This window comes from Eurytemora carolleeae, unplaced genomic scaffold (assembly GCF_000591075.1).
Source record: "Eurytemora carolleeae unplaced genomic scaffold, Eaff_2.0 scaffold1501, whole genome shotgun sequence".
Taxonomy (NCBI): Eukaryota; Metazoa; Arthropoda; class Copepoda; order Calanoida; family Temoridae; genus Eurytemora; species Eurytemora carolleeae.
In genome coordinates this window covers 18,886-42,221 of record NW_019397409.1, presented here as the reverse complement: position 1 = coordinate 42,221, position 23,336 = coordinate 18,886, and the positions used below count along the sequence as shown (strand labels likewise).

Genomic DNA, 23,336 nt, shown 5'->3' with positions numbered 1-23,336 from the left:
ATCAAAATATTTGAATCCTTAAAATTCATCAGAGGCAAATAAATAATTGTTTTGGTAATTTATTTGTTTTTTTTTATCAAACTGTATTTCGGAATATGTAATAACTGCTAACACAAAGCCATCTTTTTCAGCAAATTGCAACTAAAAATGGCTTCCCTCATTTGGAATAGATAAATATGCAAATCAACATTTTAGAACAGCTTATGTAAAAAGGTTGTAATTAGTAATTACAGCTTTAAAAATAGTTTCATATTTGAAATTGTTGCATAATTTAATATAATCATCAAACATTAAAAAATATTGATTATATATATAGCACAGATTTTGGATTTATTTTCTAAATTTACAGTGTGCAGAAACTATTTAGCAATTCAACATTGAGTTTTATAAGAAAATAACCTTCTAATCCCCGCCTTAACTTGTAAATTATTATAGTTGTATTAAAATATTTTTTAATATTGAAGTATTTTTATTAGCTTAAGTCTAGTTGGATAGGCCTTTCAGATTTCCCGGTATTAACAAAACTGCATAATATATTGCATTCGCTTCTATTATTTTTCCTAATGTAAATAATGTAAATAGTAATTAGATAAATATAAAGTATAGGAAATAACGAATAAAACATGATAGAAAACTATAAACTAGAAAATAAATCACATTGTAAAACAAAACCTAATTTTTACAGAAATTTTTTGAAATTTTGAACATTTTGTGTTCGCAATTTCTAAAAGAATGTTAGGTATTTAAAAACGTGCAACATCTCTAATATTCTGTTTACAATTTCGATGAAAAAATTCATGATTTCATGTTTTCTGTTGTTCAATAATTCAAACAATATTTTAGGATTTGTTTGACATCGTACACGGCACAGTTTAAATGGTATGGTTTACGCTGCACTTTACACTGTAAGTGTAAGTGTACATTGTGCACAGTTTACATTGTAGTGTACAGTTTACATTGTAGTGTACAGTTTACATTGTAGTGTACAGTTTACATTGTAGTGTACAGTTTACATTGTAGTGTACAGCGTATAGTTTACATTGCACAATTGACAGTGTATAGTTTTACATCGTACAGTTTACATTGTAGTGTACAGTTTACATTGTAGTGTACAGTTTACATTGTAGTGTACAGTTTACATTGTAGTGTACAGTTTACATTGTAGTGTACAATTTACATTGTAGTGTACAGTTTACATTGTATTGTACAGTTTACATTGTGGTGTAGCGTATAGTTTACATTGCACAATTGACAGTGTATAGTTTTACATCGTACAGTTAACACTGTACAGTGTACAGTATAAAGTTTACAGTGTACAGTTCAAACTGTACAGTGTACACTGTACAGTTTACAGCCCATTTTACAAATATTTTATTTACAGTGGGAAGTTCGATACACATTGAAGGTAAAAAATAGCTTAGCTACTAGTTAGCATGTTTTTTTATTTGAATTACCATGCCTTGTGCAAACTATGTTTCCACTGCACAACTATGTACACAGCACGCGAGTGTACATGACCAGTGCACGCACGTACATACAAACTGTTAACATAAGTAAATTTTTATTTTAGTAAGCTAGAAATATTATTTACAATCCTTTTTCCTTTTTTTGCACGAGATTTTTTTTTGCATTTTCAAACATCATAGGTGATACTTTCGTTTTCAAGTCGGAAGGTTTTGAAGGTTAAAACTGCATTTTAGAGGAAAATGTTTCAGAAAGAATCAAATAATATGTATTCCCTTTTATTTAAAAACAGAAAAAATAAATATTCTGTCATCAAAAAATATTTTTCATTATTTTTTAAAAATTTAATTTAAATTTCTTTTTAAAAATATTTTTGAGATTAAAAAAAATCAGAATTTATTTTAATAAAATAATTTTTGGCGAATTTAATATAATTTCACATTTTTACTTTTCAACGACTTTGACAATACTAAAAAAATTCAAAATACAAAACCCTTTAAACTTTTCAAAAGTTTAGCATACAGTTCCTTAGAATATTAAAAACATGTTATTGTATAGTCTAGATAATTAATATTCTCGGTCTATTATTTGAGTAATGTTAAAAACAAACTGTCCAATACATAATAAAAACGATATTTTTTCAAGATGGTGCAAAGGTTTTGGTCAATAAGACACTCGAAATTCTAATGATGCGTTTGAATTATCGAAATTCTAACGATTTGTTCAAATTATCAAAATTCGAGCGATGTGTTTGAATTATATAAATTCTAACGATGTTTTCGAATTATCAAAATTCTAACAATGTGTTCGAATTATCGAAATTCTAAAGATGTGTTCGATTTATCGAAATTCTAACGATGGGTTCCAATTGTCGAAATTCTAACGATGTGCTTGATTTATCGAAATTCTAATGATGTGTTCGAATTATCGAAATTCTAATGATGCATTCGAATTATGATAAGCTGTGGTAGAATGAATCTAGATTCACTTAAATCTTCTATTGACGGGTCTCCCTTCCTTCTATTGACGCTCCCTTCCTCCTATTGACGGGTCTCCCTTCCTCCTATTGACGGGTCTCCCTTCCTCCTATTGACGGGTCTCCCTTCCTCCTATTGACGGGTCTCCCTTCCTCCTATTCCTCTATTATCGTTATAGGCAAAGTAAAAACGGATCTCCACAATGGGATCGTGTTTTACAAAGAAAAATGATGTGGAGCGAGTTTAAGCCATGAGCTGCTCTTATTTTATTATTTATAGAATCATGTGTATCAGTTTAAGCTTTTCTTTTCTCTTGTATTTTCATGAATCAGGATTTATTCTCGGAAACATATAAATTTTAAACAAAATCCTGCATCAAAAGAATCGTTCTAGGTTTTAGGCACAAGGTTCTAGGTTCCAGGTTCTAGATTATAGGTTCTATACACAAGGTTCTAGGTTCCAGGTTCTAGGTTCCAGGTTCTATATTCCATACACAGGTTCTAGGTTCTAAGTTCTATGTTCTTGGTTCTAGATTCTAAGATCTGGGCACAAGGTTCTAGGTTCTAGGTTCTTGGTTCTAGGTTCTAGGTTCTAGGTTCTAGGCTCTAGGTTCTAGGTTCTAGGCTCTTGGTTCTAGGTTCTAGGTTCTAGGCTCTTGGTTCTAGGTTCCAGGTTCTAGGTTCTAGGTTCTAGGCTCTTGGTTCTAGGTTTAGGTTCTAGGTTCTAGGTTCTAGGTTCTAGGTTCTAGGCTCTTGGTTCTAGGTTCCAGGTTCTAGGTTCTAGGCTCTAGGTTCTAGGTTCTAGGCTCTTGGTTCTAGGTTCTAGGTTCTAGGTTCTAGGTTCTAGGTTCTAGGTTCTAGGTTCTAGGTTCTAGGTTCTAGGCTCTTGGTTCTAGGTTCTAGGTTCTAGGTTCTAGGTTCTAGGCTCTAGGCTCTTGGTTCTAGGTTCTAGGTTCTAGGTTCTAGGTTCTAGCTAGATTTAGATTCTGACCTAATTTTTAAAGAAAAGTTATTTAAATTCTCTATTTCCTTTCTTCTTAGTATATTATAAAGTTTTAAATATACACTGTTCAGTTGAAACCTGAAGAGCCATCGAAAAACAACGTTTCCTTAAAAATTAGGCTAGAACTGAAAATTGCAAATTTTATAATTATAATTTTGCGAATTTTCTGTGATTCTATGATTCTATTTTTATAAAATTTTAGATTTCGATTGAAATAATTTATACACACATTTTTGCTTTTCTGAACTTTTGATTTTGAGAGAAAAAAGTTTCGAGGATTTTTTTTGAGCCATTGGAATACAAAAAAAAATTTTAATTCTCAAAAAATATTGAGAAACACCAAACAGAAGAGTTGCACAAAACAAGGTACAATTTTGCACCAGGCGCCGAAAATCACACTTTTTTTACTCACCCTGTAGGGACAAGGTTCTAGGTTCTAGGTTCTAGTTTTCAGATTTTAGATTCTGGTCTGTAGGGTCTATACTCTATGATTGTTGCATGTAGAAGGAAGAATATATCTGATATTATTATTCCAAAAGGAATTTAATATTAAAGATATTTTTATTCTTTTCTGTCTCACAGGACATTTTTAGCATTGGCGTATACAAGGAGCTGGGGGGGGGGGGTTAGAAAATCCTCTTACAAAGCTTGCCCATGTATTCATTGTAGATCAGGTTTTTAGTACTTAGACTTTTTCACTTTATTTTAAGGACACTAAATAATACACATTTTCTTGTGTAGCACACAATTCTTACAATATCGCATTGATCAAAAATTATAATTTCAACTTTATTATCGAATTATTTCATGTCATCATTGAATAAATTCATGTTATAAATTTATGAGTTCTAGTTATCATTAAATGAATTCATGTTATCAATGTATGATTTCATGTAATTATTGTATGATGTCAGGTTATCATTGTATGATTTCATGTTACCATTGTATGATTTCATGTTATCATTGTATGATTTCATGGTATCATTGTATGATTTCATGTTACCATTGTATGCTTTCATGTTATCATTGTATGATTACATGTTATCATTGTATGATTTCATGGTATCATTGTATGATTTCATGTTATCATTGTATGATTTCATGTTACCATTGTATGATTTCATGTTATCATTGTATGATTACATGTTACCATTGAATGCTTTCATGTTATCATTGTATGATTACATGTTATCACTGTATGATTTCATGCTATCATTGTATGATTTCATGTTATCATTGTATGATTTCATGTTACCATTGTATGATTTAATGTTATCATTGAATGATTTCATGTTATCATTGTAGGATTTCATGTTATCATTGTATGATTTCATGTTATCATTGTATGATGTCAGGTTATCATTGTATGATTTCATGGTATCATTGTATGATTTCATGTTACCATTGTATGATTTCATGTTATCATTGTATGATTTCATGTTATCATTGTATGATTTCATGTCACCATTGTATATTTCATGTTATCATTGTATGATTTCATGTTATCATTGTAGGATTTCATTTTATCATTGTATGATGTCAGGTTATCATTGTGTGCTTTCATGTCATCATAGTATGATTTCATGTTATCATAGAATGATTTCATGTTATTATTGTATGATTTCATGTTATCATAGAATGATTTCATGTTATCATTGAATGATTTCATGTTATCATTGTATGATTTCATGTTATCATTGTATGATGTCAGGTTATCATTGTATGATTTCATGTTATCATTGTATGATTTCATGTTATCATAGAATGATTTCACCAATGTATGATTTCATGTTATCATTGTATGATTACATGTTATCATTGTATGATTACATGTTATCATTGAATGATTTTCAACAGTATATTTGCATGATACTTTTAAATTTAGTATCTGTTAGATTATAAATAATTTAATATTCTAATTTGTGAAAAAATAAGAAATTGATTGTTTAGGATGTTTTTAATCAGAGTAATCCAACCACACCCCATAATTTGACAGCTTTAAGAGGAAAAGACGACATATCTACATATTTTAATGATAAAATAAGGTTAGTTTGATATTTAATATTCTTTTTAAATCAAAGTTTTAATTTTTAATGGTTTTTTATGAAAATGTAGAAGTCTGCACTTCTGGGAACTAAATCAATCTATTTATTTATCAAATTTCGTGTTTTTTTATCAAATTTTACACAATATATGTATATTTAAGTGTAAAATAACGATCAATTGTATTTAAAATAGAAAATAGAAAAAAGAGAGTTTGTGTAAAACTGAATATTTAAAGTTTTTATGGAATCTATCTCTATCAGCTTTTAGGAGAATAAACCTTTCTTTGCATCCCTTGGGAACAATTTTTATAAAGTGAAATATAATTCATCTTAAAGAAGCTCAATATATGTCCCTTATCTGATGGTTGATAGGTTGATTTATTTAGACAATATATGTCCCTTATCTGATGGTTGATAGGTTGATTTATTTAGATAATATATGTCCCTTATCTGATGGTTGATAGGTTGATTTATTTAGATATGCGAGCCAAATTTTATAGCTGCTTATAATTTCTTTTAAAATCTATCAAAAATCAACAAAATATTATCAAAAATCCGCGAAAATATTTTTGTGTTTTGGTTACGCATTAAGCAACAAAAAAACAGTTATTATAAGTTGAAATAAGCAATACAAAGGAATTGAGTCTTTGCCACAAACTCATATTATTTGATCTAACAGAATTCATAGTTTGAAATATTTAAGGTCTACGACATTGGATAGCAAAGATTAGAAAATCACAGTTTGTTGCAAAAACTCAATTTATTTTCTAGGATTTATCTAATAATTTTTATATTTTTTAGAAAAATCGACTTTGTTTTGGTATATGAGGAGGACAAGAAGGATAGTATTGACAATCCAGGGTTTATGTTTGATGTTGAAAACCAGGAGGGAGTCGTTAATAATGGGGGTGCACCCACCCCCTCCCCTACACATCACAGGTAGCTCTTTATATAGGGGGGAGCACCCACCCCCTCCCCTACACATCACAGGTAGCTTTTTATATAAGGTGGTGCACCCACCCCCTCCCTACACATCAAAGGTAGCTTTTTATATAAGGGGGGGCACCCACCCCCTCCCCTATACATCACAGGTAGCTTTTTTATAGTGGGGAGCACCCGCCCCCTCCCCTTACACATCACAGGTAGATCTTTATATAGAGGGGAGCACCCACCCCCTTCCCTTACACATCACAGGTAGCTCTTTATATAGGGGGGGGCACCCACTACCTTCCCTTACACATCACAGGTAGCTTTTTATATAAGGTGGTGCACCCACCCCCTCCTTCACATCACAGGCAGCTCTTTATATAGGGAGGAGCACCCACCCCTTCCTACACATCACAGGTAGCTCTTTATATAGGGGGGAGCACCCACCCCCTCCCCTTACACATCACAGGTAGCTCTTTATATATGGGGTAGCACCCACCCCCTCCCCTACACATCACAGGTAGCTCTTTATATAGGGGGAAGCACCCACCCCTTCCCCTTACACATAACATGGGGAGCACCCGCCCCCTTCCATACACATCACAGGTAGCTTTTTATATAGGGGGGAGCACCCACCCCTTCCTTCACATCACAGGCAGCTCTTTATATAGGGAGGAGCACCCACCCCTTCCTACACATCACAGGTAGCTCTTTATATAGGGGGGAGCACCCACCCCCTCCCCTTACACATCACAGGTAGCTCTTTATATAAGGTGGTAGCACCCACCCCCTCCCCTACACATCACAGGTAGCTCTTTATATAGGGGGAAGCACCCACCCCTTCCCCTTACACATAACAGGTAGCTCTTTTATTAGGGGGAGTACCCACCCCCTTCCATACACATCACAGGTAGCTCTTTATAAAGGGGGGAGGTAGCTCTTAATATGGGGGGCACCCACCCCCTCTCCTACACATCACAGTTAGCCCTATATATAGGGGGGCAACCACCCCCTCCCTACACATCACAGGTAGCTCTTTATATTGGGGGGAGCACCCACCCCCTCCCCTAAGAAATGGAAATGGGGAAAGGGAGGTCACTTTTTTATGCAACTAGAGATTTTTTAAAAAGGGGGGGAATCATAGTTACTTGTGAAATGTTTTGTCTAAACAAAATGTATTCTTCATGTGAATATTCAAGAAGGGAAATAAGATTTTTAGTGAAATAGGAAATAAGATGCCATACTATTTTCTTATAAAGAAGGCAAATGACAAGTTGATCTTGATGGATTTTAGAAAAATTGGTAAAATATTCAAATTCTTAAGGAAAATTGGTAAAATATTCTAAATTTTTAAGGAAAATTGGTAAAATATTTAAAATTTTCAGGAAAATTGGTAGAAAATTCAACATTTTCAGGAAAATGGGTAAAATATTCAAAATTTTCAAGCAAATTGGTAAAATATTCAAAATATTCAGAAAAATGGGTAAAATATTCAAATTTTTCAGGAAAATTGGTAAAAAGAAGCAGAAATTCCGACTGTGGAGGCAAAAATTTATCTCTGGTCTTCAAAGTATTGGGCTTGACATAGAAAGCGTAAGTATTACAAATTAAATTCCCTTGGTCTCTATGTAATAAATACAGTTGAACACACCTAGATAAATTGCGTTGTACATTGTCTGTAATTCTGTAACTGTGTTAATCCTCAAATACGCAAATGCGACTATTGTGATTAGCTTAACTACGATGATATATATCTGCGCAAATATTGCAAATATGTATATTTACTTAACATGTAACATTTCTAAATACATATTTGTTAGTATAGACTCCGCTTTGATTACGGAGTAATTTGGACCTTGTTAAAACATACCAGCGGACATTGTTGACATTGATAGCTGATAAGATTGAGTTTAAAACGTAGGACCCATATAAATTCACATAGTTGCACTATTCCACTCAGATCATAAATAATTCAATTCAAAATTAATCATTTAGATATTACAACCTATAGTTTGTATAATGTATATACAGATTACAGAGTTGCACCTGGATTGATACAGTTTGGAAGCAGGAATCTTAAAAAAATTTTACATTTCAGCTGTGTTTCAAATGAATATGCAGCATGATTAGCTTAATCATGTGATATAAAATGATGTAAATTGTGACTATTTTAACTGTGCTGCAATGAGTAACATGATTGCCTTAATCATGTGATATAGATAAAGACGCAGGAATTTTGTATTTGGGTCTATTAATTTTAACCTCAAATACATTAGTAATTATCATTTGCTGGTGTCCGTGTTGACATCCATAGCTAATGAGATCGCACCCAGTGGTAGTGGCGTTGAAAGAACAATTACTAGTGTCTGTATTGACATCGATAGCTAATGAGATCGCACCCAGTGGTAGTGGCATTGATAGACTAATTGCTAGTGTCTGTATTGACATGGATAGCTAACAAGATCGGGCCCAGTGGTAGTGGCATTGATAGACTAATTGCTAGTGTCTGTATTGACATGGATAGCTAACAAAATCGGGCCCAGTGGTAGTGGCGTTGATAGACTAATTGCTAGTGTCTGTATTGACATGGATAGCTAATGAGATCGGGCCCAGTGGTAGTGGCATTGATAGACTAATTGCTAGTGTCTGTATTGACATGGATAGCTAATGAGATCGGGCCCAGTGGTAGTGGCGTTGATAGATTAATTGCTAGTGTCTTGTTGATATCGATAGCTGACGAGATCGTGCCTATTTTTTTGGTATCGAAAGGTTATAAGATTGGAACCGGGCTTAGACATTTGATAGTAATGGAAAGGAATTGCACCTGGATAGATACGAGTTCGAGAGCAGCTTATAGAGTAGGGTATTTACTACAAATCTTGCTCTGTCTTGTATACTATATCTTGCTCTGTCTTGTATACTGTAAGATTGATCATGTTCTCTGAAAGAGTAATATATACAGCTCATTGTTCCAGCCAAAGTAAATAAAAAGCTTGCACCTTTAAACAGTAAATAATAATAAGGTTACTTTTCACCAATATCAGAATTAATGGTTCAATGTTTAATATGCTTTTCATATTTTCATATTTTAGATTTAAACGATACTTAATTTAGTAAAATCTATTCTTCTGACATATCTACCAGTTTTTTTGTGGCAACTCACAAAACCTTAATGATAGTGTGTGGAATCATTAAATAAGATCTGAAATGCGCCGATGAAAATTCAAGAAATGTTAATATTTATAAAACATTTAACAGCAAAAGATGTAAATAGATAGCGCTTAACTTAATGCTTTGGATTGGGCTTAACTCTATGAGAAGAATTAAATATTCAATTTGTTTTCATTCAGTGGGAGACAGACTGGGAATATGATTTAATAATATTAAAGGAATACAATAGGATTGAATATAATGGAATAAATAGGATGGAAGAGAATAGGATTGAATATATTCGAAGAAATAGGATGGAAGAGAATAGGATTGAATGTAATAGGATGGAAGAGAATAGGATGGAAGAGAATAGGATTGAAGAGAATAGGATGGAAGAGAATAGGATGGAAGAGAATAGGATGGAAGAGAATAGGACGGAAGAGAATAGAATGGAATATAATAGAATGGAAGAAAATAGGATGGAAGAGAATAGGATTGAATATAATAGGATGGAAGAAAATAGGATGGAGAAGAATGTAATGGTATAGAATAGGATGAAAGAGAATAGGATGGAAGATAATAAGATTGAAGAAAATAGGTTGGAAGATGATAGGATGGAAGATATTAGGATGGAAGAAAATAGGTTGGAAGATAATAGGATTGAACATAATAGGATGGAAGAGAATAGGATGGAACTGGAAGGGAATAGGATGGAAGAGTATAGGAAGGAAGAGATTAGGATGAAAATAGGATAGAAGGATTAGCCTAGGAAAAAAACTAAACTACTCGGTTCTAAACTTGTAAAATCAGGAAATCTGCGAATTAAAGTATGTTTATAGTTTAGTGTTATAATGCACGAATACAAAATGATCGCAATCAAATAAACATCAAAGAGTTGAAATAAAGAAGTAGAAGAATAGTATGTGATCGAAAAAATATTTATATCGGTTTTTGTGAACATTAAAGAAATATTTGGTATTATTGTATGTTTACATAAATAAAGTGAGTAATTAATCAAAATAATTTGTCATTTTGTGATAAATCAACAAAGTTGAGGGAACAAGACAAATGTGTCCGAAGAGTCCACTTGTTCAAACTTGTAACACGTGTCTTTTATTTTTTATGACTATAAAACACCACGTTACAAAGGATGGAAAACAATGAAAATGTATAAATAAATTTCGCTTGTCTTTCTGTTTGTTTGTATCCAATAAACGTCAAAACGATTGAACCAACCGGGCCCCAGGGAAGCTTTATGAATGATAAAATTTTTAAAAAATTGGTGTTTAAAAGTTTTTTTTAAATATTTTGTTTAATTTAAAAATGCGCGAAAAAATATTATGAGATATGGACGCGAAAAGCCTAGTTTATTTATAGTTATTTTTATTCTTGTTGTAGTTAAGGATTATTTAATTATTGTTATCATGAAAAATATGTTCATAAATAACCATTGTTAATAATAAACCATTGGCAATTATTAATCAATGTTAATTATTAACATTTGTTAATTATTGGTTATTGTTAATAAATAACCATTATTGGTGATTAATCACAATAAAAAATTAACCATTTTTAATGATTAACCTGCATTAATAATTAACCTTTTTTAACCTGCATTAATGGAATAATAATTAATTTAACCATTAATAATAATTAACATAATCAATAATATCTTAAATTATTAAATAATTGTAAAAATCGTTTCTTCTGGTGGCTGAAGCAACTTGTTAAATATTGCAAACGACTCTACGCGGCCTATTTAATGATTGTACATTGTAAAAAGTCTCATTGGTATAAACTGAATCCGGAAAATTACTACCAATTACTACTATGTTTAGCCGGCCACTCCGTTTACTTGTTAGTTGAATTGACAGCTTATTAATTAAATGTTTGTTAACGAAACGTTGTCCAACGGATATGTATATTGCATTTATGCATTGCATATGCGGCCCAAATTAATCTTTCTTGGCAGAGTCAATGTGAGATATAAAGGATTATTGATAAGCGATACATTTACCCGGTTTTATGTCCTAGATAATAGGAGTCTATTGGATAATAGTATAATACAATACACAATAATATGCGGATTTATGCTGCAGAAACAATGGAAGAATTAAACGCTTTTGAAGCTAAAATAACAAAATATATCCTCCACATTATTGATCAGATAAAGGTTTAACGAGTAATGTTCATATTTAGAGCACTGGATTAATAGCTTGTTTGATAGCTACGCTTGTGTCCCTGTGTGGCATTGAAAGCCTGGATTAATAGCTTGTTTGATAGCTTTGCTTGTGTCCCTGTGTGGCATATAGAGCCTGGATTAATAGCTTGTTTGATAGCTTCGCTTGTGTTAAACTCCTGATAAACAAACTCCTAAAAGACAAACTCCTGATAAACAAACTCCTAAAAGACAAACTCTCGAAAGACAAACTCCTAAAGGACATACTCCTTAAAGACAAACTCCTTAAAAAAAAATCCTTAAAAACAAACTCCTGAAGGACAAACTCCTGAAGGACAAAATCCTGAAAGATAAATTCCTGATAAACAAACTCCTGAAAAACAAACGCCTTAAAGACAAACTCCCTAAAGACAAACCCTTAAAGACAAAGCGCGGAATATAAACTCCTAAAAGACAAAGCGTGGAATATAAAATCCTGAAAAACAAACTGCGGAAATACAAACTCCTTAAAGACAAAAAGGTTTGATACCGCCTCTAATCAAAGCATACAATCCTTAATTTTTTACAAGAAAGCGTAATAATTGAATCTAGTCTATTACCCACAGGTTTATTTATACCGGGTCGAGACTTATTTCTCTGAATCGTGGTTTGTTTTAGTTATTTTAATATTCTTTTATTACACCATTGAATTCTCATTCTTTCCTTGTAAAAGAATTGGTATTCTGGAGTAAGAATGAGAAATAATATTATCTGAGACTAGGACGGAGAATTATGAAATGTTACATTCCCGCTGGGGAAACTGGAGAATTCAGGGTCGGAGAAATAAAATTGTCTACAGGAGGACGGAAAACTATGATTATACGGAGTTAGAAAAAAAAAGAAATATAATAATCTGGAAAAGGACGGGTAAATATAAAAATCTGGAATAGGACGGATAAATATAATAAACCAGAGTAGGACGGATATATTTAATTATCTGGAGTAGGACGGAGAAATATAACAATCTGGAGTAGGACGGATAAATATAATAATCTGGAGTAGGACGGAGAAATATAATAAACCAGAGTAGGACGGGTAAATATAAAAATCTGGAGTAGGACGGATAAATATAATAATCTGGAGTAGGACGGATAAATATAATAAACCAGAGTAGGACGGATAAATCTAATAATCTGGAGTAGGACGAAGAAATTTAATAAACCAGAGTAGGACGGGTAAATATAAAAATCTGGAGTAGGACAGAGAAATATAATAATCTGGAGTAGGACGGAGAAATAAAACAATCAGGAGTAGGACGGATAAATATAATAATCTGGAGTAGGACGGAGAAATATAATAATCTGGAGTAGGACGGATAAATATAATAATCTGGAGTAGGACGGAGAAATATAACAATCTGGAGTAGGACGGATAAATATAATAATCTGGAGTAGGACGGAGAAATATAATAATCTGGAGTAGAACAGATAAATATAAAAATCTGGAGTAGGACAGAGAAATATAATAAACCAGAGTAGGACGGAGAAACATAATAATCTGGAGTAGAACGGATAAATATAAAAATCTGGAGTAGGACAGAGAAATAAAATAAACCAGAGTAGGACGGAGAAATATAATAATCTGGAGTAGGACAGAGAAATATAACAATCTGGAGTAGGACTGAGAAATATACTAATCTGGAGTAGGACAGGGAAATATAATAAACCAGAGTAGGACGGAGAAATATAATAATCTGGAGTAGGACAGAGAAATATAACAATCTGGAGTAGAACGGATAAATATAATAATCTGGAGTAGGACAGAGAAATAAAATAAACCAGAGTAGGACGGAGAAATATAATAATCTGGAGTAAGACGAATAAATATAAAAATCTGGAGTAGAACGGATAAATATAAAAATCTGGAGTAGGACGGAGAAATATAATAACCTGGAGTAGGACGGATAAATATAAAAATCTGGAGTAGGACGGAGAAATATAATAAACCAGAGTAGGACGGATAAATATAATAAACCAGAGTAGGACGGATAAATATAATAAACCAGAGTAGGACGGAGAAATATATTAAACTGGAGTAGGAAGGAGAAATATAATAATCTGGAGTAGGACAGAGAAATATAATAATCTGGAGTAGGACGGAGAAATATAATAATCTGGAGTAGGACGGAGAAATATAATAAACCAGAGTAGGACGGATAAATATAATAAACCAGAGTAGGACGGAGAAATATAATAAACTGGAGTAGGAAGGAGAAATATAATAATCTGGAGTAGGACAGAGAAATATAATAATCTGGAGTAGGACGGAGAAATATAATAAACCAGAGTAGGACGGGGAAATATAATAATCTGGAGTAGGACAGAGAAATATGATAATCTGGAGTAGGACGGTAAAATATAATAATCTGGAGTAGGACAGAGAAATATAATAATCTGGAGAAGGACGGATAAATATAATAACCCGAAGTAGGACGGAGAAATAAAGTCTCCAGGAGAAATGTAGCTATCCGGGAGCAAGACTTATTCCGTTTGATATTTTGTTGCAAAAGAAAATAATGATAAAATAACATAAAATTATAAAAGTTTTGAAGCCAAAAGAAACATTTCTCTAAAAGTCAAAATAGAAGAATAAGAAGGAGTACAAGGATTGAGAAGGAATACAAGGATTGTGAATGAATACAAGGGTTGAGAAGGAGTACAAGGATTGAGAAGGAATATAAGGATTGTGAATGAATACAAGGGTTGAGAAGGAATACAAGGATTGTGAATGAATACAAAGGTTGAGAAGGAGTGCAAGGGTTGAAAAGGAATACAAGGATTGTGAATGAATACAAGGGTTGAGAAGGAGTACAAGGGTTGAAAAGGAATACAAGGATTGTGAATGAATACAAGGGTTGAGAAGGAGTACAAGGGTTGAGAAGGAATACAAGGATTTGAATAAATACAAGGGTTGAGAAGGAGTACAAGGATTTAGAAGAAAAAACAAGGATTGAGAAGGAATATAAGGATTTAGAAGAAAAAACAAGGATTGAGAAGGAATACATGGATTTAGAAGAAAAAACAAGGATTGAGAAGGAATATAAGGATTGAGAAGGAATACATGGATTGAGAAGGAATACCAGGATTGAGAAGGAATATAAGGATTGAGAAGGAATACAAGGATTAAGAAAAAATACAAGGATTGAGAAGTAATATAAGGATTGAGAAGGAATATAAGGATTGAGAAGGAATACATGGATTGAGAAGGAATGCAAGGATTGAGGAGGAATACATGATTAAGAAAAAATACAAGGATTAAGAAAAAATACAAGGATTGAGAAGTAATATAAGGATTGAGAAGTAATTGAGAAGGAATACAATGATTTAGATGGAATACAAGGATTGAGAAGTAATACAATGGTTGAAAAGGAATACAAGGATTGAGCTTGAATACAAGGATTGAGAAGTAATACAATGGTTGAAAAGGAATACAAGGATTTAGCTTGAATACAAGGATTGAGAAGTAATATAATGGTTGAAAAGGAATACAAGGATTTAGCTTGAATACAAGGATTGAGAAGTAATACAATGGTTGAAAAGGATTACAAGGATTGAGCTTGAATACAAGGATTGAGCTTGAATACAAGGATTTAGCTTGAATACAAGGATTTAGCTTGAATACAAGGATTAAGAAGTAATACAATGGTTGAAAAGGAATACAAGGATTGAGCTTGAATACAAGGATTGAGAAGTAATGCAATGGTTGAAAAGGAATACAAGGATTGAGCTTGAATACAAGGATTGTGAAGTAATACAATGGTTGAAAAGGAATACAAGGATTGAGCTTGAATACAAGGATTGAGAAGTAATACAATGGTTGAAAAGGAATACAAGGATTGGGATGGAATACAATGATTGAAAATACAAGATTAAATGGAAGTTTTCAAAAAGAATCAAAGAATTCAAATAATACACAGTGATGGAAAGGTTAAGTAGAAATACATGACATGGAGGAGGAAAAACAGGATTATGAATGTAAGCAAGGATTTATAGGATAGAAAGGATGAATGGATGGGGAAGGAATGGAAGCAATACAGAAATGAGAGAGATGGAAAGGATGGAGGAAGAATGAATGTTTTAAGAAATAATGAAAGCAATACTGAGATAAGAAAAAGAAAATAACACAATTTTCAAATTCATAAAGTAGTTTTATTTCAGGATGTGGTTGCGCAGTGTAAAAATAATCTTCACTTTTTAAAAATCCACGCTCCTTGGTCTCTCATCTGTAGATATGCAGAGGAACTGAACCTTAGAGCTCCTTTACAGGTTCATTTTACTACTGTGTAGAAATCTACTCCTGGTATACATACTTTAATGTCTCTTACTTCCTTTTAACACTGTGTAATTATTTTGTATGTGTCTCGTTTATGTTTGCAATTTCCATTTCTTAAAATTTCCTCTCCATTAAAGGAGAAAAAAAACTGGTTTAACAGTCTGGATATATTATCAAAGCTTAATCGTCTAAAACCTTCTAACTTCTCTTTAGTAATAAAAATACACTTTTATACAATTTACTTTCTTTACAAATTAAAAGAAATAAAAAACATTACATAAACATTAAAGTAAATTATATAATTCATTTAAGCTCGACAATGAGTTAGACAGTTTTTAGTCGGTATTACAGTACTGTACTAATTCCTGGTAGTAGAGATAGTACTGTACTCCTAAACTCTGGTTGTACAGGTAGTATTGTATTCCTGAGAGTACAGATAGTACTGTACTCCTGGTAGTTCAGAAAGTACTCCTGGTAGTACAGATCAAACTGTACTCCTGGTATTTCAGATAGTACTGTACTCCTGGTAGAACAGATAGAACTGTACTCCTGGTAGTACAGATAGAACTGTACTCCTGGTAGTACAGATAGAACTGTACTCCTGGTAGTACAGATAGTACTGTACTCCTGGTAGTACAGATAGTACTGTACACCTGGTAGTACAGATAGAACTGTACTCCTGGTAGTACAGATAGAACTGTACTCCTGGTAGTACAGATAGAACTGTAATGCTGGTAGTACAAATAGTACTGTACTCCTGGTAGTACAGATAGTACTGTACTCCTGGTAGTACAGATAGAACTGTACTCCTGGTAGTACAGATAGAACTGTACTCCTGGTAGTACAGATAGTACTGTTCAAGGGCTATGTTTATCTGCTCATGTGAAAACTGAACGAATTTCTAGAAAATATAGTGTTATCTTTTTTCTAGGCTCATCCGAACCCCTCCATGAATTGGTCAGAATGGATCCTTCAGAAACTCCGTCTCCCGAACCCTATGTTTGAGAATGTTCCAAACCGTCCGTTGGATTACTACACTTGTCCTTTTAAAACTACAAAACTAGATAGGTAGGTTTACAACCATGATATGAGCTTGTTTGTTCACAAGTTAGAAAATGGCACAAATCCTGTTTTTACCACTCACCACCCTATATTTGTTTACAAGCAATAGAAAAAAGGATTAATTATTTTTCTGTATCATAAATCATAGAAGAAAGGAAACTGAAAAGTTAAAAGTTATCCGGTAATATCGTCATCTTCCCGTTATCTATACACATACTTTGTTATCTCGTAATATCGTTATCTTCCCGTTATCTACACACATACTTTGTTAACTCGTAATATCGTTATCTTCCCGTTATCTACACACATACTTTGTTATCTCGTAATATCGTTATCTTCCCGTTATCTACACACATACTTTGTTAACTCGTAATATCGTTATCTTCCCGTTATCTACACACATACTTTTTTATCTCGTAATCCCGTTATCTACACACATACTTTGTTAACTCGTAATATCGTTATCTTCCCGTTATCTACACACATACTTTTTTATCTCGTAATCCCGTTATCTACACACATACTTTGTTAACTCGTAATATCGTTATCTTCACGTTATCTACACACATACTTTGCTTGTCTGTCTATTTGTTAGACAGCTGAACCGAACGGTCCAAAATTTTGTGTGGGACCTCACATGATCCCAGATATAGTTTATGTAACATCAAAATTGTGAAACAAATTCCTTGAAAATAGTTAAAAGCTAAAATTATTTACAGGAAAGGGGACACGAACGTATAGAATGTAACCATTTACCTCACTCAACATTTACTGTATATGCATTCACTCGTACTGTCCAGTCTGGACTGACAAGTGTAGTGTCGACCCAACACTTTTTATGCAACAAATGTAGCCTGGCTGGCTGTAGGCTGGTTCACTATGCAAATTTGAGGATTTATGGTTCATGGTCTCTGGTTTCATAAAACACCGCTATTTTATGAAATAATAAATTTAAATGGAAATCAGTCAAGTCTAGATAAATATCTACATTTCATCCTGCTTTTCCTATAGAATACTGGTCATTTCCTAGAATACTGGTCATTTCCTAGAATACTGGTCATTTCCTAGAATACTGGTCATTTCCTAGAATACTGGTCATTTCCTAGAATACTGTTCACTTCCTAGAAAACTTGTCATTTTCTGTGACCTTTCCCTTATTAATTCTTATACTTCCAACAATCTATTTTTGAGCCTTTTCTAATTTCCTGTTTCTGGAATACTATTCCTGTTGCTTTCAACCTTTTCTAAATTCCTGTTTCTGGAATCCTATTCCTGTTGCTTCAACCTTTTCTAATTCCTGTTTCTATAATACTATTCCTGTTGCTTTCAACCTTTTCTAAATTCCTGTTTCTGGAATCCTATTTCTGTTGCCTTCAACCTTTTCTAAATTCCTGTTTCTGGAATACTATTCCTGTTGCTTTCAACCTTTTCTAAATTCCTGTTTCTGGAATCCTATTCCTGTTGCTTCAACCTTTTCTAATTCCTGTTTCTATAATACTATTCCTGTTGCTTCAACCTTTTCTAAATTCCTGTTTCTGTAATACTATTCCTGTTTCCTTAAACCTTTTCTAAATTCCTGTTTCTGGAATACTATTCCTGTTTTCTTCAACCTTTTCTAAATTCCTGCTTCTGGAATCCTAGTCCTGTTTCTGATCCTGCTTCCATTTCTATAGTCCTGGTTCTAAGTCTAGTGTCTATGCCCAGGCCTATTAGCATAATTACACTGATTCTTCACAAAGTGAGATATATGAACGATTCACAACAGAACCCTTTAAACTTCTGTCTCAGCAAAAATTCCAAAAATTTTCATGTTTCAATCTAATATTTGAAGCACTTGATTCACTTGAACCATATTCAATTCAAACACTCTCATTCAGAAGCTTACACAATTATGAGGCAGACGCTAAACTTCAACCTTGGAGTGTGTTAGGTGGGGAAGATTTTACTGCAGATTTTACATTTGTGCATGACCACTTTTTCAACAATTTACAATAAAATTAGTATTTATTTAGGGTTAGGTTAGGTTAAGACACTTTCTGGGTCGAGCGCTGCGGCTATGACAGGCTAGGGGGCCGAGCGCTGCGGCCACGGGTTAGGTTAAGTTATGACACTTTCTTGGTCGAGCGCTGCGGCTAGGATTCAATCTCGGTCTACAAATGGCATCCCCCCTTAATCATGCTTTTAATTAAGCGCGGCAGTGAAGTCTTCCCCACCTCGTACACTCGAAAGTTGGAGTTCAGCGTCTACCCAAATATGACAATTTTTTATTCCTTTCTACGAAATAAAACCGGATCCCCCGAAAAATACAAAACCTCATTTTACACAATTTAAAAAATATCTGTTAAACATGGTTTTTCTATAAAAGATATTCTTAGTTTCTATGTGTGTCTGTTTGTATAGAATATTTAGTTGAAGAAAGACAAGGAATTCAAGAAAAGAGAATTATGTCTCTTTAAAACCGGTTCTAATGCGCAAACATAAATTGGAATTACTTTAAGCTTGACTGAATTCAATTCATTCAGGGGTTTCTTACAACTTTTAAAGGGACTGTTTACGTAATGTTTAAATCACCCTGTATGTCCGAATCACGACAATTATTTTTTTCTAAAAATTATTGTTTTTTTTTCTATCTAAAAATTGATAATTTTCAAATGCGGTTTCTCTATACAGATGACTTTCAGAAATATGTGCAGCAAAGATAAAGAAGAAAATAAACAGAATGTTTTAAATGGAAAATCAAAGATAGCTTCCTGACTCTTATTCATATGAGGCTACCCTACACTTGGGTAGAGAATCTACAATTGTTAATAATCAGTTTTCAGAAACGTAAACACATATGTATATATAATCTGCTTGATCAGATCTCAAATCTCAAGTCTATTAAGGGACCTGTTGTGAATCGGGCCTTGCAATCTTTGCAGTCTTCTATATTATAGTAAATGCAAAAACTCTCATTGAATATAAAGTTAACATACAGTACATTAAAGTCGACCTTTTTCCCTTGGAGGGGGTCGTAAAACATTTGGAAAATTACGCGCATTTCTTTTAATTGTTTTAAAATAGAATTTGCTAAAGCATTTCTCAAGTTTATTATTCAATTAATTAAGTGTTTTTATGTGTACATATTCACATTTTACTTACGCACAAAGCACACCTCCTAGATTGTAAATTTGCACAAAATTTTAATTTTTATATTATTTTCAGTTACAGGCAGTAAGTACACTGGGTTTAAGGCACTCTCTTCACTTTTGTAATCAGATTTAAATGGAGTTTTTTAAAACTTTAGTCAAAAAAAAGTTTTTAAAGATTTCATTTTTTTGTAGTGCATCCTACCCTTTGTATATAATTGTTAAAGTAAACTTACCTAGTATTTTTAAATCTTAAATTCAATATTCTTAAAATTTATTTTATGAAAAAAGTTTAATTTTTTTAATTATAACTTTCTTGTTAATTCATTATTGATAAATTTCTGGGAATTCTTGATTAAAAATTTTATGTTCTAAGTTACTCAATTTTTTAGATTAAAGAAAAAAAATAAAAGAACTGAGTTTTGCCACAAACTCTGATTTTCTATTCCTTATATCTTCGCAAACCAATTTCAAACTATGAATTCTGTTAAATCAAATAGTAAATTAAGGGGCTACTTAAAAGTCTATTAAGTTTACCAAGTGTCAAATTACATGTATGATAGAAAAAATAAGCAGAAACAATTTTTTTAAATTTCTCTTTTTTGCTCATGCTCATATCTTCTCTCAGAGTCAAAAATTTATGTAATTTACGTACAGTGATAACTAGAAAACATTATAGATAGCATTATAGATAGCCACACTTATGGTGTATGGATTGTTTTACCAGACACTTATTAAATCACTTAAATGGGGGTGCTTACAATGCAATTTCTGTATGTTGTCTAGTTATCAGCTTAATTCTGGTTATCACTGTATAAACAATATTAAACTTTTTTTCAATATTCATCGTAATTTTAAAGAGGTGGTTGCGTGCTAAACACCTTTATATTGTCTAATTGCATGAATTCCTTTTCCTAACTTTAGACTATAGAGTATAGAGTAGATTAAAATGTATAGTATCGATAAAAATGTACAAAAAGATTTATCAATCTTTCAAACTTTTTTTAAATGCTTAATTAATCATTTCAAATAAAACTTGGTTAAATCTTTCTGATTATAAAAAAGAAATACAGGGTGTCTCAAAAAACAGTATTTGATGCTAAAACCTTAATCTTGAACAGAGTTTATTATTTTTCAAAAATTTCCAATATATAATGCGTTCAAAACTGAGGCTCCAGTCTCAAATAATGATATATTTTTTGGGACATCCTGAAGATATAAAATATTTCATGTTTTTTGGGACACATTTGTATCTAGTACTCTGCTAAATCATGCAATACTGTCAATCCAACATAGCCAGAGCTTTATAACTCTTTTATTATTTAGTAGCGGCTTATTTCAGAATAAATTGTGTCAGAGAACTAAATAAGATTAATTTTATTTTCATCCTAAAATAAAGAAGTCAAATATACCATGGCATGTTTTCCAAGCTTGGTTTCGTGGAAGATACAACAAAACTTAATGATAAATGTTTCTCAGATTCTAGTCGTTAAAAACTGCAGCAGTCTAAACTTTAGACAGTTTAATTGCTATTTTCTATTGGTTTAAAACATTGGAATCTTCCAATTAAACTGAAGAAAATTTATCTTGAAATATGCAAAAACTTAAAAGGCACATCCCCCCCCNAAGTAAAAGTTCTAACCCTAAGTAAATAAAGATTTTAACCCTAAGAATTATTCAGGTTCCTTGGGAGTGATGATCTTGGGAGTTTCTTCTCCCGTGCTCAAAGATCAAGAATTGTTTATGAAATATTATCCACAACAGCATTCGGGAGGGAGAAGAAAGGAGAGGTAAGAGCCTTTCATAGAAAAAATATCAAAATTTTATATTCCAAATGCATTTTGAGAAGGAAGCATAAAACATAAACACATGAACATATATGTTGAATTTTTTAATCATTATAACTTTGCAACCTGAGAACGAGTTTGTGGCGAATTTTAACCAAAAAGGATGAGACTGTAAAGACGACCAAAAACTATAAAACATGAAGCTTTATTTTTGGTTTCTGCAATCGTCTCTGAAGTTTCGTCCTTTGCTGGAAACCCTATTATAGTATGTATCCATTTATCTATCTAGTATATATCCATTTATGTATCTATCTAGTATATATCAATTTATCTATCTAGTATATATCCATTTATCTATCTATTNTGGGTACAATCCATTATAGATTAATCTGGGTACAATCCATTTTAGATTAATTTGGGTACAATGTATTACAGATTAAACTGGGTACAATCCATAATAGATTAATCTGGGTACAATTCATTACAGATAAATCTGAGTAAAATCCATTACAGATTAATCTGGGTACAATTTATTACAGATTAATCTGGGAACAATCCATTACAGATAAATCTGGGTACAATCCATTGTAGATTAATTTGGGTACAATTTGTTACAAGTTAATCTGGGTACAATCCATTATAGATCAATCTGGGTACAATCCATTACAGATAAATCTGTGTAAAATTCATTACAGATTAATCTGGGTACAATCCATTATAGATTAATCTGGGTACAATCCATTACAGATAAATCTGAGTAAAATTCATTATAGATTAATCTAGGTACAATCCATTACAGATAAATCTTGGTGCAATCCATTATGGATAAATCTGGGTGCAGTACATTATTGTAGAACAATATACAGGCGTCGGTGGTTAACAGACTAATAGTCTGGTTGGTTAATTAGCTAATTAGTTCATTGGCTAATATTCACAACATGAATGACAATAACTTAATGTAGATAAAATATTAGATAAAATAGCTTACTAGTGTTTATATTATACATGAATAACAATATTTTAATGTGGTTAAAATATTAGATGAACTAGCTTACTAGTGTTTATATTAGAGAATAACAATATTTTAATGTAGTTAAATGTTTGAGGGTTTGGTGGTGTAGTTTAAAACATGTTTTATAATCTTGAATTTCTGTATCTTCTACCCCTGTATCCTGTGTTCTTCTATCTCTATATCCCTGTATCCTGTGTTCTTCTATCTCTATATCCCTTTATTCTGTGTTCTTCTATCTAAATATTCTTGTATCCTGTATCTCTCTCTTTATATACATATATAGGTGTTGTTA

At 32.4% G+C, this 23,336-nt stretch overlaps 1 protein-coding gene across 1 annotated transcript in view; it reads left to right on the top strand.

Moving 5' to 3' along the window:
• The window catches only part of LOC111714133 (anoctamin-6), a 33,912-nt gene extending 11,289 nt beyond the window's left edge, over positions 1-22,623 (top strand). The window contains exons 4-12 of the mRNA XM_023489177.1: positions 1,382-1,405; positions 5,394-5,488; positions 6,290-6,427; positions 7,921-8,008; positions 15,941-16,048; positions 16,987-17,123; positions 20,322-20,330; positions 21,927-22,035; positions 22,546-22,623. Of these exons, the coding sequence (XP_023344945.1) occupies positions 1,382-1,405; positions 5,394-5,488; positions 6,290-6,427; positions 7,921-8,008; positions 15,941-16,048; positions 16,987-17,123; positions 20,322-20,330; positions 21,927-22,035; positions 22,546-22,623 (786 nt within the window). The remainder of the gene's footprint in view (positions 1-1,381; positions 1,406-5,393; positions 5,489-6,289; positions 6,428-7,920; positions 8,009-15,940; positions 16,049-16,986; positions 17,124-20,321; positions 20,331-21,926; positions 22,036-22,545) is intronic.
• Positions 22,624-23,336: the final 713 nt, after the last annotated feature.